This window comes from Rhamphochromis sp. 'chilingali', assembly GCF_963969265.1.
Source record: "Rhamphochromis sp. 'chilingali' genome assembly, chromosome: 13".
Lineage (NCBI taxonomy): Eukaryota > Metazoa > Chordata > Actinopteri > Cichliformes > Cichlidae > Rhamphochromis > Rhamphochromis sp. 'chilingali'.
This window is the reverse complement of record NC_137940.1, coordinates 13348093-13362567: the sequence shown is the minus strand read 5'-3', so window position 1 is coordinate 13362567 and position 14475 is coordinate 13348093. Positions and strand designations below refer to the sequence as shown.

General features: G+C 43.7%; 1 protein-coding gene across 1 annotated transcript in view; it reads right to left on the bottom strand.

Annotated features, from left to right (window-relative positions):
- Nucleotides 1-2072: 2072 nt before the first annotated feature.
- glra1 (glycine receptor, alpha 1) overlaps nt 2073-14475 on the bottom strand; it is a 125308-nt gene continuing 112905 nt past the window's right edge. Inside the window, exon 9 of the mRNA XM_080901733.1 lies at nt 2073-6553. Within this exon, the coding sequence (XP_080757859.1) occupies nt 6269-6553 (285 nt within the window). The 3' untranslated portion in view covers nt 2073-6268. The remainder of the gene's footprint in view (nt 6554-14475) is intronic.

The window sequence follows — 14475 nt, the reverse complement described above, 5'->3', positions numbered from 1 at the left end:
GTTGTTGGAGGCTTGGATGGTTCTCTAGGGACCTGGAGGAGGTGGAGATGGGGAGGAGGTGGGCTGCATGAATAAGAATGACATCAGAGGAGTGAGATTAAAGTGAAAAGGGCAGTTGGTTTGGAGCAAAGAACAGAGCACCAGGCAGATGAGTGATCACATAGCTTCATTACTGAACACATGAGCTTCCGTCTGAGGTCCAGTTTGCCATCACTGTGGGAATGTTTCCTACTGGCTGGGGTGTCGGATACAGAGAGGAAGAACCAAAAGAAACCAAACTCAGTGTCTGACCCACGGGAACGGCTGCAATAAACTTCAGAACCAGGTCAAACTGAAAGTGCAATTCCCACCTGAGTGCAGGCTGCAGGCTGACTAACAGATGAGCAACGAGCCCAACGGCCCTGTGGCTTTAAAGATTTGCATGCAGGTGATTTCTGTCAGGTAAATATCCACTCCTGGAGTCTAGTCTGGAAAGAAACAGTGAACTTGTCAAAGTGCGGGCTCTGCTGCTGTTTAACTTACCAGTCATGTTATTTCTGTGACCACCTGTTGAAAAAGCTCCAGTTTGTTTGAAAATGGGGAACATAGTGTACACCTAACTTAGAAGCTTTCTCTGGAGCTTTCTGGATCTATCCTCAGATCCTGATGAGGAAAAAAACACAACCCCCCAAATCTGAAACGTGTAGGGATTAAAAACAAAGCTCAGGTGGAGCTCCTGTGGTCGTGCTGCAGACATTTAAATTGCTTCCAGGCGTGGATTCCTATACAAATCTGTAACTTTACACTGATGATATGTGTGCACTTGTGCAGTCCAGACCATATTGGCTGCCTCCTCTTTTATATTAAATACATTATATCCACCTTTTATATTATATCCAACTTGGTCCTTCTCCAAACACCAGTGAAAAAGTACAGCAGGAGATAAGGTCTAAATGATGACGTCAACTTTCCTCTTGCTAAGTAAATGCTGTGTTTTACAGTAAGAGCCATGCAGACAGGTTAATGGGAATAAAATAATTAAAGGACCTGCCATTTAAATCTGCTCTTTTCATTCAAAGGAGCAGATTTCTTCCATACTGACTTCTCTTCATCGGCTCCCTGAATTTAAATCATGCTTCTCACATACAAGGTCTTAAATAATCAGGCCCCAACTTATTTTAATGACCTTACAGTACCATATCACCCCATTAGAGCACTTACCTCTCACAGGTTACTTGTTGTTCCTAGAGCACTTAAAAGTAGAATGGAAGGCAGAGCCTTCAGTTTTCAGGCCCCTCTTCTGTGGAACCAGCTTCCAGTTTGGATTCGGGAGACAGACACGATCTCTACTTTTAAGATTAATTTCCTTTTTTGCTAAAGCATATAGTTAGGGCTGGACCAGGTGACCCCGAATCCTCCCTTAGTTAGACTCTCTTTTCTCTCTCCTCTGTGCTCTCAGGTGGCCGCAGCCCCTCCCTGAGCCCGTTGGAGGTCTCTGCTTTTTTCCAGGTGCTAACATCATTACCTGGAGTACATCATGTACCTGACATAGCCACATGCCATATTCCTGGATTCAACAGGATCAGAGGTTTTGATGGAAAGGTGCGACTGCTTTTTCAGACATATACAGGGACCCCGGCCCACCGTCCCATAATGAACCTTAGTGCGAGGTGTTCCTCTGGTGGCCACTGATGCTATGTGTGTTCTGACACCGGCCGTCTGAGCTACAGCAGCTCGTCTGTTGGGTCAGAGCACACGACCCAGCTTTTGCTGCTCCACCCACGACCCCGTCACCGGTTTACCGCCAATACTGACCCCTGCAGAAGAGGAACACTTCAGAAGAACTGCAGTTTTGTAGGAAATCCTCACACTCACGCATTTTTCCGACTTCTAACGTCAAGTTTTAGGACACATGGTTGACCTGCTCCCTTGTCTGCAGCTTAACGCGAAGCACTCTAATTGCAGGAATTTTGCGTGAGCAGTAGGTGGGGCAAAGAAATTCTGAAAGCACGATAAACACAACAAAGAAGTCTGACCTTTATTAAAATAAAAACAACCTGCAGCCGGGATTTCTTTGCAATTTTTAATACTTTTTCTCGAACGATTACACAGATCCTTGAGTCGAGTAACAGAAAGCAGAAGATCCAACTCCAACAACCTCGACAATGTTCAAAAACAGGTAAAGAGATTTTTGTTCAGAAAACCTTTAATCATTAATAGAATTAGTAGTATGACATATTTCAGTAAATATTTAGATATATACAGATACAGCAGAAACGGTACATTCTTTTTTTTTTTCTCTTCAAATTGCTTCACATTTTTTTATACAAGCCAAAATATCTGCCATTTTATTTATATTCATGCAAAATATTGATTCTCAGATTAATGAAAAATAAAAAGGATTTGCTGAACTTTTTTTTTTTTTTCATTCTGCTCTGATGTGCACGTTCAGATTATAAGCGTCATAATGAGCATAATTGTAAGTTCGGCAAACGAAACAGGTGCACTTTGTGCCAATACACGAGAGAAGCAACTAAAGCAAAATTAAGGCCATTCCAACTTGTGCAAAGAAAGTAAATAAATAAATAAGAAGAAGAAGAATCGTCATAATAATGTTTCCTTTAGTTCACAGCAGTTCGAGAGTCTCTGTTTTTTTCTCCTTCTGCCTCGGGGTCATCGGGTTGTATAGTACATACAATAAAATACAAGAGAATCAAACAAACCCTGCAAAAGCCCGTGAATCATTAATCATCGGCAAATCAAACCATGCTACTTTAAAATCCATAAACGTCTAAAAATGCATCCCTCTCTCTCATCCTTCTGTCAGTTTGCATCACATCGCGATGCAAAACCAACCCACAGTATCCCCCCCTCTGCCCCCCAAACCCACAGAGAACAATGATTAATACGACGGCATGAGACCTGACAAAAAGCTCGACAACAACTATGACACGCACGAGACCCACGCCTGAGGGGAGGGCCGTAAATGCTGGGAAATGGTGGTTGAATGGATGCACGATATGCTTCTAGGTCCTCTTTTTTTGTTGCATATTCAACCCCCATATGGCACGAGAAGATGTGCATGTGTATGTAAAACAGGCGACTGATGTCCTTGTGTTTTTGGCACAGAAGATAAAAGGAGCCGTCCTAATCAGATTGAGCTGGCTGAGGTTTCCCACCTGGGTGCAGGCCGTGACCACAGAGGAGGCTTCACTGCAAACAGAGGCCATCAGAGGCGGTTTGCATCATACGTGTCGCTCAGAGGAGCTGCCAAGTCTACAAAATACGATTTTCCTGGCGAGCGTGCACGGATCTATAAGTTCATTTGCTGGGAAGAGCTGCACCTCAAGCTCTATTATAAAAGATATTTTAAAGTTTGTTGTGTGCCTCACCACGACTGAGCCAGGTGGACTAAAAGTCGAACACTTCCATTTAAGACAGCGTTGATTTGTCCCTGTACACAAATATAAAATATTCCTTTCAGCAGCACTAAACGGTTTACTTTTTAAGTACTGCACCTGCTTGACTGACCTGTGTAACTGAAAGAGTTTATTACCTGGAATTAGCTTTAAGGTGATTTCTGGAGAACTTTGGTCAAACCAAGAACGCTGTGTGAGAAGCATCGCAGCAGCCTTTGAAAGGCCCAGTGAGCTTGTTTTGCTTCGTTGCTCCCACATACATGAATAGCAGAGAAGTACAAGTGTGACTTTGGACCTGGGTGAGGTCTTCATTTAACATGCATATTTGTGGGTTTTCAGAAAAAACACCACCTTTTTACTTTCCCTGCTTGAACCGTCTGATCTGCTCTGAATCTGAATCCGTGCCCACATCTCTGAAGGTGTAACGATAAGGAGGGTGAGAGGGTGAAGGCGGGGATTCGACCGGAGCTCACGGAAACACAGCCGCGCATGTGGAAATAAAACGGCCTCTGTAAGTAACCGAAGCACCTCTGAGGTCCCAGCTTTGAGCAGTTTTCCTTTTCTGGGAATGATTCGGTGAATGAGATGCATAGTTTGGACTGAAGCAGATTTTATGGCACTTCCATTTTAAAGTCAGAACAGGCTGGGATCATGTGAGCAGAGGGAGAGGTGGAGCATAGCCCTTCGGATTGCTCGCAGTGTACTTTGAGACAAAGCGAATGATGTAAATTAAAATCTACATCAGATGTTCTGTAAAAGACATCTCCACTGTTTCAGTTAACAGTGGAGATGCACTTTGTGCCAATCTCCCCATGTCTGATATTTAGACCAAAACAAATAATCCATGTTTTATTGTCAGAGCGAGGAAGGTCTAGCTGGCTGGTTGACTTTCAGCTGGTGGCTCACTGATCAGAGGTTATCAGAGGAATAATCGGAAATATTCATCCGCTCTCTCTAAGACTCTTACAGTATGTCTGTGGACTGGGACAGAACCAGGAAACACAAACTATAATATATAATAGCTACATCGGGCTAATTTAACCAGCGCACAAGCTGGAATTTAATAAAATGTTTCTGACTGGGCAGTGCGGCTGAGCCAGGCCTCCCGGTGTCTCACAAAGAATCGTCGACGTGCTCCTTTGAGGTTTGGCTGCAAAGGCAGGTTTTTGCGTAAGAAGCAGAAAAAGATAGTGTGAGACTGATTAAATGTTTGCAAAAAAAAAGAACATTGCACATCACAGCCTGTCAGAGTTCTCACTGCACACACATCATCACTCTCCTCCTTCCACCTCCTTCCTTCAGATTTCTAGTTTAAAACATACACACATATATATTTATATATATTTTTCTCCATCTACTGATCCGTGTGCATTGGGCAGAAGTGCCTGGGCAGTTTGCAACACCTTTGTCTCCATTCTGACCAATAAGCATGAAAGACCTTTTTTCACTGTCTGCAGCGGGATGTGGATGAGGGTGCCAAGACGTGGGAAAAATCATATTTGCATATACTGATCATTGCATAGAGAAGCCTGGTGCAAAGTACAAGAAAAAAAAAACGAAACAAATAAAATCATTAGTCACACTTATGAAGCCTCAAATGACGAATCCCCTCATCACAGCCTCTGCATGTGGATGGCGGCGTAGCTTTATGAGGTTTGCAGCTACAGTCGGTGCATACGAATGAGGCGGGAATACAGTTAATTAAGGTAACATATGTCCTCTCGGCTGGGGAGCGGGATGGGCGGCGTCACGTTAAGGCGGGGTCAAAGCAAGGAAGCACTACTGGAGATGTAAACGTATCTGTGTGTTGCTACGTCCTCGCTCGAGTAGTTCTCTGTCCGCTTTCACCAAAACAAAGCGAAATCTCAAAAACCCAGGAGCCTGCGAGGCGACATCAGCTGCTGACATCTGAGCGCACCTCCTTCCTGCGTGTCAGAGCGCCGCAGGAGCCACGTGTTGAGTCGGCACAGAAATTCATTAAGAAACAACCGAAAAAACAGAAATGAAGGACAGGCAGAGGAACACGCTGAGCACGGATAAATGAGATAGTTTGTCCCATGTCGTCCAGTCGTGTGATTGACAGGTCGGTTCAGTTTCACGGTGCTTGATGGCAGCGGGAGCAAGGGGGAGCTTTGAGGAGTGCTTGCAGTACACATTTGAAGCAAATCTCGATATACAGAAAGCGCGACCTTTGCATCGCTTTGTTCAATGGAAGCACCGATCGGCCCGCCTTCTTTTCTTTTCTTTTTTTTGGGTGAAAAATCCTTTAAATCCAGACGCCCACCTGTGGAAACAAACATCCTATTTTTTCCCAGTTATGATAACATATATGAGTATATTACACTGCTCTCGCACGACCCACCCGTCACATAGCATTATATCTGTCGTCACACAAAAAGCTAAAACACAACATTTCTTTTACAAGCCTCGCTTGTTCAGTCCGACTGCTCCCACACAGTTTTTACTGGGATGCCTGCAAAAGTTGAACTTTTCGTTTCTTGAATATATTGCCACATTCATATATCATGCATTTTACTGCATTGCTATTGCACCGGTCCGGATTATTCAGGAGCTGGAAGGAGACGGGAACGGGGCAGGTTTCAGGGTAGGAGAGGAGATTAAAGGAAAAATAAAGCAATAATAAATATTTGAAATCGTGTCTGTAGGCGTCAGGTGGTGCCATGGTGAGCGACCGCCACAAAGAAAGTGACTTTCCTCGACCAAATGAAGGCGAAGGAAGAGGAAGAGGAGAGAACGCTCGGTGGAAAAAGGGGCAACAGATCTTGTACCGAAGTCAGCGCTCTGTTTCCTTTTCTCTGTCTTCTCCTCTTCGCACCGTTCTCCTCCTCGTCCTCCTCCTCAGCTCTCCACTACTGCTTGTGGATGTCCTCGCTGCGGATGATCTTGTAAATGATCCAGTAGAAAATGTTAAAAATGAGGAAGACGAGTGGGAAGGCCACGCGGGACACCGTGTCGATGCGCTTGGCCCGACTAATGAACAGCTTCTTCATCTCCTCGATGCTCTTTTCGGGTGCGGCCGAGGTCGGGGCATTGTTGTTGTTGCCTTTGATGGCCATGCCGTCCTTAGCCTGCAGGCAAGCGGGGCCCATGCCGTAACCGGGGAAACTGAAGCGGCCCTCGCCCGTCTCATCCTCCTGCAACACAGGCCAAGACTCAGGCTGTTAGGAACCAGAGAAAGACGTTACTGTTGAGAGGTGTGTGTGAGTGAATTTCAGAGATGTGCAGTCATGCAAAACAAATAACTGATGACGTGGAGTGAAAATGAAAAGCGAGGAAGTGAAGTACTTTATCACATGACCGTGTGTCTGAATAAACCAGAAATTTAAGGTGGAATTAGCGTCTCATTCTCAGCTGGCTGTCTTAATTAAAATAAAGAGGAAAAGAAGAATATGTGTATATATATATATATGTATGTATATATATATATATATGTATATATATATAATGTATGTAGAGAGAGAGAGAATATAGAATATTTGATTCATCTCTGTGCAATTCCATCCTGTTAAGAACAGCGAAAACTACCCCTGGTTTGACCCCTCAATGTTCCCTTCATGCTAATCTTCTTGCACGCCCTTGGACAGAGATGGGCAGTAACGCGTTACTGTAATCCGATAACTTTTTTCAAGTAACGAGTAAAGTAAGGAATTACTATTGCAAAAACGGTAATTAGATTACCTTTACTTTCCCGTAGGAACGCTGCGTTACTGTGTTACTAAAACCGTGATTTTTTTGCGAGAACGTCTCATGACAGTGACGTAAGCGAGTGCGACGTTCGTGACAACAGCTGTGTGCAGATCAACAATGGATCACATATCGACTGTGGGAGAGAGTATGAGCGTGCAGCGTTTAAAGTGTGGAAGTACTGACCTTACTTTGAGTTTGATTCCATAAAAAGTGACAAAAACATTAGCGTCCATCGTGCGTGGGAAGAAAACTTCTTTTTACAGCAAAAAACCCCCCTTAAACTTCCAAGCAAACACCGAGTGCGCTACGACGTAATGGGAAACTCACAGAGAAACTCGCGGATTCTTCCACTGACCGCTGCGGCACACCTGCACCAGGGTAAACCTCCGCCTACCCTACTCCTGCTTTACAGGTGAAAATAGAGCAACAGGACCGCTAGTCTTTGACTTTATTTATGTTCTGCTGTGTTTTACTTGCATCTATTTGAAAGACTGAGTGCAAACACAAAAAGTATATATATTTTATGTGCTGGAATGTGCAGAAAATAGGTTTAAATGTTAAACTAATTTCTTCCAGTCAGAGAATGTTGCATATAATTTAATTTTTGCTTGATGCATAAAGTTAAAAGATTAAAACTAATAAAACAAGTTTTAAAAAGAAACTTTTCCATTTGATTACATTTTGTATGATGGATTATGCAGAAAAAGTAGAATTGGGCTGAAAGATCTATCGCTTTATCACCTATTCAGGTTGTAAATCGTGTTTTTAAAAAGTAACTAAGTAACTAAGTAATTAATTACTTTTGAAAATAAGTAATCAGTAAAGTAATGGGATTACTTTTTGGGGGAAGTAATCAGTAATTAGTTACTGATTACTTTTTTCAAGTAACTTGACCAACACTGCCCTTGGACCACTGCTCTCTAGTTTTAAATCACTCCGTGCAGTTCCCATTTTGACCTCTTACATTTTGTCATGACCTCAAACGTGCAGACAGTAAATGGACCCAATACTGTGTGGATGTTCATCAGAAATGAATATCTGAAAATGGCCCTTTGACTTCATCTGTGTGACCAGAATGAAAGTCAAGTTGAAGGGCCAGCATTTTGGGCAAAGAGCAAAGAGGCATTCGGGGACTTCAGGGAGAAATCTAAAATCAGCAGCAGTGCTAAAAGTGGTCCAAGCAGAAATGAGAAGATGACTTTGAGAGGGAAGTCGTAAAAAAAACCCAAACCTTGGGCAACTGATGAGAGTTTTGCTCCAGTTTGGATCATCTGACCTCAGTTAAAAAACAGTCCCATCATTCTTAAACTTTCTCGCATGGAAAAATTGTTTCTTTTATATGATTTATATGATCCTTTCATCAGTCAGAAGAAAACGCTTGTAACAAACCAGTCTCAAAGGCCACCACAATCATCTCTTTCATAGATAGGCAGCCTGGATTTGCTTTTTTAACCATAATAAATCTGACTGATATTTCTTGGTCGGGCAGCAGGTTTGACTGATTGTAGGCAGGCACAACTTTAACATCATGACACGTTTGATTGGTGTGTCCATCTTTGATGGCATTAAATAGAAATGTGTTAAACTTTATTAATATGAGCAATGAATACAGAAGTATCATATATATATATATATCTAATGAACAGCAGTGTGTTTGAGAAACATGGTGTCTTCTATTCAAGTTCCCATCAGGTATTTGAGAAAAGAAGATGCAATTTTAAGAGCTGCACCACTAAATCATGATATTTCCTGTGTTGCTATTCCAGTGGTTGGTTGTGACTCATCGATTGTTATTTCGACTGAATGGCCCAGCGGCGCCGTGCAGGGGGGACGAACCCCAAAGCTCGCTGCCGATCACACTCGCTCAGCCTAGATGCAGAAGTCATCGATAGGAGCTGACGTCGGACGCCACGTACGCTCATCTCAGTTGCCAAGGGGAGCGGGAGGACGCGGCCGAATGGATTTGGATTGATTGACGTGCGCCGTGCTCAAGGTTACGGCGCGTGCACGGCACTTTCACCCGAGCGCGGCGAGATATTGAAAATCCTATCGCCCCACTCACCCTGCCTTTTCATTACAGGAGACACAATGACTTCCTTATCTGGTTCAGGGACTCGAACACAAAGGTCTACATGGGCTGAGAGACGGCGAGGGCGTGTGGGGAAACTAAACGAGGAAAATAAACAGCGCAGAATGTCCTTCAAACTTAAAACAACACCCGTGAAATTAAAAATTAGCTTCAATGATAAGGAGTCGTCTTTGTTTGGCTTCAGAGTTTTTGATAAAAGCCGAGGTTGTAAAGTTCACGCTTGAATGCCATTTGTTTGTTTGTTCCCGCAGGCCACGGTGGGAGTTTGTGTGGCAGCTTATCAGCAGGGAATCTTTCCAGTTCATTTTGGCTGAAAAGGAAAAGAAAAAGAGCATTTTATGATCGGAAAACAAGCAGGAGCAAAATCGAAAGCAGGAGGAGGAACTGTTGGCAGCAGAAGGACCAAAGTGACGCAAAACCTCTGCAGCAGCAACAAATCAAGCTGCCAACCAAACAGACGCCTCAGTTCTCTTCAGTTAGACCAGCCTCCGGTTTCTAGCAGGGGGAAGGAGCTAAAAAAGAGTCAATAATGAGCCTGTTTGTCTTGATATCATCAATAACACAGAGAAAAGGGTTAAAAATGCTCCAAAAATCCGATCAAATAAAGCAGCGCAGCCGGGTGAGGGAGATGTACTGAGAGTGTGTGTGAGTGTGTGTGCGTGAGTGTTAGACCACCAGGTAACGATCCATTTTTAGTGCCTCATGTCCCCGTTCTGTCCTTGCATGCACTTCAAGCCATCTATTACTGTTAATACATGTACACACACACACATGTGCACGCACACACACTCACACACGCCCGTGCACGCTAGATGTCGATGCATTAGCTGTGATGCTAGCCGACCTCTGCCTGTCCTTCAGTGACGCTGCTAAACTATTACAGATGCTCTGCTTTATTCTGCCTGCCATGTGATTAATGTGGAGGGCGGAGGAACGTGAGGAGGAGACACAATGAGAGGAACGGCAGAGGGAGAAAGAAAAGGTGGAGTAATGACGAAAAGAAAGGAAGTCAGAGAAGGAGAACAATAAGGGACAAGGGGGGAAGACCTGCAGCCTGCAGACTTGGCGAAAAGAACTCACAAGGTTCCTGAAGGAACCCATCGAAGAACGCCTCCGCATGGACCAGGTGATTCATTACATTTATGCCTAATTATAAAAATGCCCTCCATTAACACACAAGCTCTGGGCCCGCGCAGTCCACGGATGGATGGATGGGCGGAGGAGAATTAAGGTTTGCCCTTTGGATTCTACAAAGGAGCCTCAAAGGATCCAGCTCATCTAATGTCTCTTCTCTGATACGGCCCAAAAATCGAATCCTAACATATTTACACACATACGAAATCTGGAAAGTTATGGACCGTGAGATCTTTGGTCTCTGCACCGCCACAAGTGCAGACTCTGCTTTAATCCCAGGGGGGCAAAAACAAATATGACATTGACCGTTAAAGCCAGTTCAAGGGTGGTCTTCTCTTCATAAATGAAGCAGATAACAAGTCTGCTCCAAACTCGGTGTAGTACCTACTCCAACTGTGGCAATTACATTTGCAAGCTGTTTGTGTAAACAAGTGCAAAGGAGCTCTCGGTGCAAGTGCATCCCTAACTTAATGTCCACCACTTCAGGTCAGGGTTAATATTTTAGCCTCATGCTAAACAAGGGAACACTAGGAGTGGCCTAACCATACTCCCGAGGCCAGCGTGGTGATAAAAATATAATCCTAATCAGGATGATCACTGGATCCTTTCTACGGCAAACCAATCATTGGCCAATGAGGCCATATTAGATTTTGTAAATACATCGAAAGACGTCAGACCAGCTCTGCAACTAAAACTAACATCAGCCTTTAAACGAACCACATGAAGAACATATTACAGAGAAAGCCGAGAAGGTCTCCCACGTGGAGGCAGCGTGATGTATGGCTTCCAGTGTGCCCGTGGTTTTTGTTGGATGACAGAAGCAGTGTAACAACACTCGCTGCTCAGGTTCCTGCGGGAAGTTTCGTTTTTGGGGAACTCTCCACAAAGTGTTAAGGATGAACACTTTCTGTATGATTTATGTTCCTGAAATCAGGGACTACATGGTAATTTCCTAGTGAATATTCTTTGTTCACCGCCTTGAACCGAAGCTGAGAGTCGGCACTCAGAGCTGGCTGAAGGTTCCCAGATTTGTATTGGTACTGGTGACAGAGAAGCTTGTGTGATTTTCTCAGCATCATCTTGTCCTTTTGTCACGTGAAATTTTATCATAATAACTGGGCTCGTCTTTAATCTGTACCTGGTAGATGAACACTTTGCTGGATGAAACAGACGGGATAGTCGAGCAGAACAGAAACAATAGACAAGACTAGGGTCAGATAGAAAACAAGTACAGTTAAAGTTAAAGAAAATATGAAAGACGGTAAAAGGGAATGAAATAATGTTGAAAAGTAGAATGCTCAGAAAGAAGCTGGGGCAGCGCAGGCGAGGGAAGACGCTAAAAGAGGAGTGGAAAAAAGAGGAAGAGGACCTCTTAGCTCACTCATCCATCACACTTTCATCTCTGGATTGAAGCGTTTCTATCTCCGCCTCAGCTGATGTGATTAATCGAGCAGATTAGCAGGAAGCTGAAAGCGAGCTGCATCAGGCCTGCCATCCTCCATGTCTCCTCTGCTAACATTACCCTTGGATACTTGTTTTAGAGACCTGCATTTACATAAAACAGGATTCAGAGAGGTGTCAGCCCCAACTAACGCCAGCATCAGTCTCTGCTGAAAGAGGCTGGAGGAGGAATTTCTTGGCTTGCGTTTCGCTTTATGATTTCCCCCCTAAGCAATTCCAGCCAAGCACCGGGGAAGGAAATATATTATACATTTGCCTCAGCCGATCCATTTTCCGGTGGATCCATCTTAAACCGCCCTTCACTTCCTCTCCCTGTCTCCCTTCTGCCTCTCGCCTCGATTACGGCCATTTGAGGCTTTTTAGGACATTTCAGCATCAATATGTCAGTGCTGAGTGCATTCTGGTGTGCTGACAGGAATATCCAAGTAATGTGAACTTTTCCATTCGTACCTATGGTATTTTGTGCCTTTAATTCACCCCAACTTAGTTTGTTATAAGCAGCAGGTTGAGACTGATATCCGGCTATGACAGAGTACACTTCACACCTGGAAATACATCCAGGATCCGTCTCCTGTCTGGCCACTTGTGATTGGATTCTGCATCGCAGCATAGATTTGATTTTATCTGTGAAATAACTGCGCTCGGGCACGGGAACATATTTGTCATCCCGAGAAGGTTAGCGTGGCTGTTTGTCGAAGATGCTGCTGTGCACCACTTTTATAGTTTTGTGTGGCAGAAGGAAGCACGGCAGCTGCAGGGGAGGTTTTTGATGCTTCAAATGCATTCCTGAGTTTCTTCTTCATGTCATTCAGTTTGTGGTAACGTGGGTCCGTTACGTCAGCACACACAGCTCCAAGGCTGCTTTGGCACTTTTTATATTTATATAAAAATATATATATGTGGGCTCCAAAATATTTTTCATCATTTCATTTGTGGCCTGAGTCATCCAGTCAGAAATTAGCTCTGGACGTGATCTGGCTGTTCTGGATTATCTAAACTATTTTGGTGCTTATTTGGACTTTTCCTGCTCTCTCCCACGTTTCCTTGCCTTTGTCTTGTTTCCACTTCCTGATTTATTGTTTCATGTTTTCGTCTTCCCTCCTGATCGTTTCCACCTGTGTCTGCCTGCCCTCATTAGTCTCACCTGTTTCTCCTTTGCTCTGTGTGCAGGTATAGGCTGTGTCTCAATTCGTAGGCCACATCCTCCTGAGGCCACATTTGAAGGCCGATTACATCACAGCGATGCAACAAAGGCTGTCCCAATTCGAAGGCTGCTCCAAATGCGCCCGACAAATGCGTCCTTCATTTCCCCAAATTTGAGGATAGGTCAGGTGTATCCTTCGTGGCGCAACCTATCCCCGATTTAATAGCGCGGCCCACCCAATTCCAGTTTCCAATAATGGCGGCAGCTACTTAGTTGTAATATTACTCTTATTACTCTTTGCTATACTGTATTCATTAAACTAGTATTTATAATATCTTTATAATAATATAAATACTTTTCAAATGCATCAATGGCGGAGGAGGACGACTAAAGACCTTGAAATATTACTCTTTCTGTGTCACAAAATAAACTTTTAACATATTTTCAGGCGAGAATGCAGCTGTGTCAACTTCAAATATCTGCTCGGTTTATCAAGACATCACATAATTGCAAGAGTGCTCTGATGTCTGTTACCCACCAGCTCGATAGCTGACCGGGTAGTCAAGGCTCACTAGAGTTGGTGAGAACACTGGAGCACATCATTTTCAGACCCTGCACGGACTTTCGCTACTCAAGTTAAGCATGATATATAAGTCACTTAGATAACTTAAAAATGTTATTGTTTGGCTTTTTTCAGTGTTTTATTTGTTCCTGAGTAAATCATTTTGGCTGTGATTAAAGTTATAGTTTTCACACAGCTGAATAAACGTCAAACAGAAAACTGATTAAACAGGAGTGTGAGATGGTAGAGAATTTACTCCAGTGTCGTGTTATATTTTAGATAGCAAAGAGCAGACGGCTGAGTTTATTAAACTCCACCAAGACAGCGGTGACGCAAATCTGAAGGCTGGACTGTCCCATTTCACAGACATCAAACCTGCGAGGTGTTATCAGGTGTGGGTGTGGCAACTGCACTTTTAAAAAACTAGTTGCTGTTTTCAATTATTTTGACTCCTCACGCTGCACTGCATGATGGATCTGCAGTGTGACTAAACAGCAGCTCCTTAACTTGAATCTGAGGAATGTAAAGTCGTGGGAGCTGCCTCTGAGTAGAACACATGGCAGTTAACAGTTGCAGTTGGTTCAGGAGGTTTTTGTCAAATAATCAATAATCGAGTCTTTGCATTTCCAGTCTGATCCTGGGCTGGAATTCATCATGTACAACCCTTTGAATGTCCGAGAAAAAAAACAGGAAGCTGCTGCTTGCTGCGCTCCTGATGAACGATACTGATGACGATTTAGAAGCTGTTGCTTGGTCTCGTTCTTTACCTGTGACTCATCACAGTACAAGTACAAGGAACCAAGCTTTATATGAAACTGAATGATCGCACGTCACAGCCTACCCTTTAGCCATTTCACCTCAACTTGAAATTCCAAGTTCTTTTCTCAGTTTCAAGTAATTTTCCCATTCAGGTGGCGGAAATGAGCTTCCCAGTTTTATTATTAAAATCTGTCACAGATGGGAGAAACTGTGAGACCTT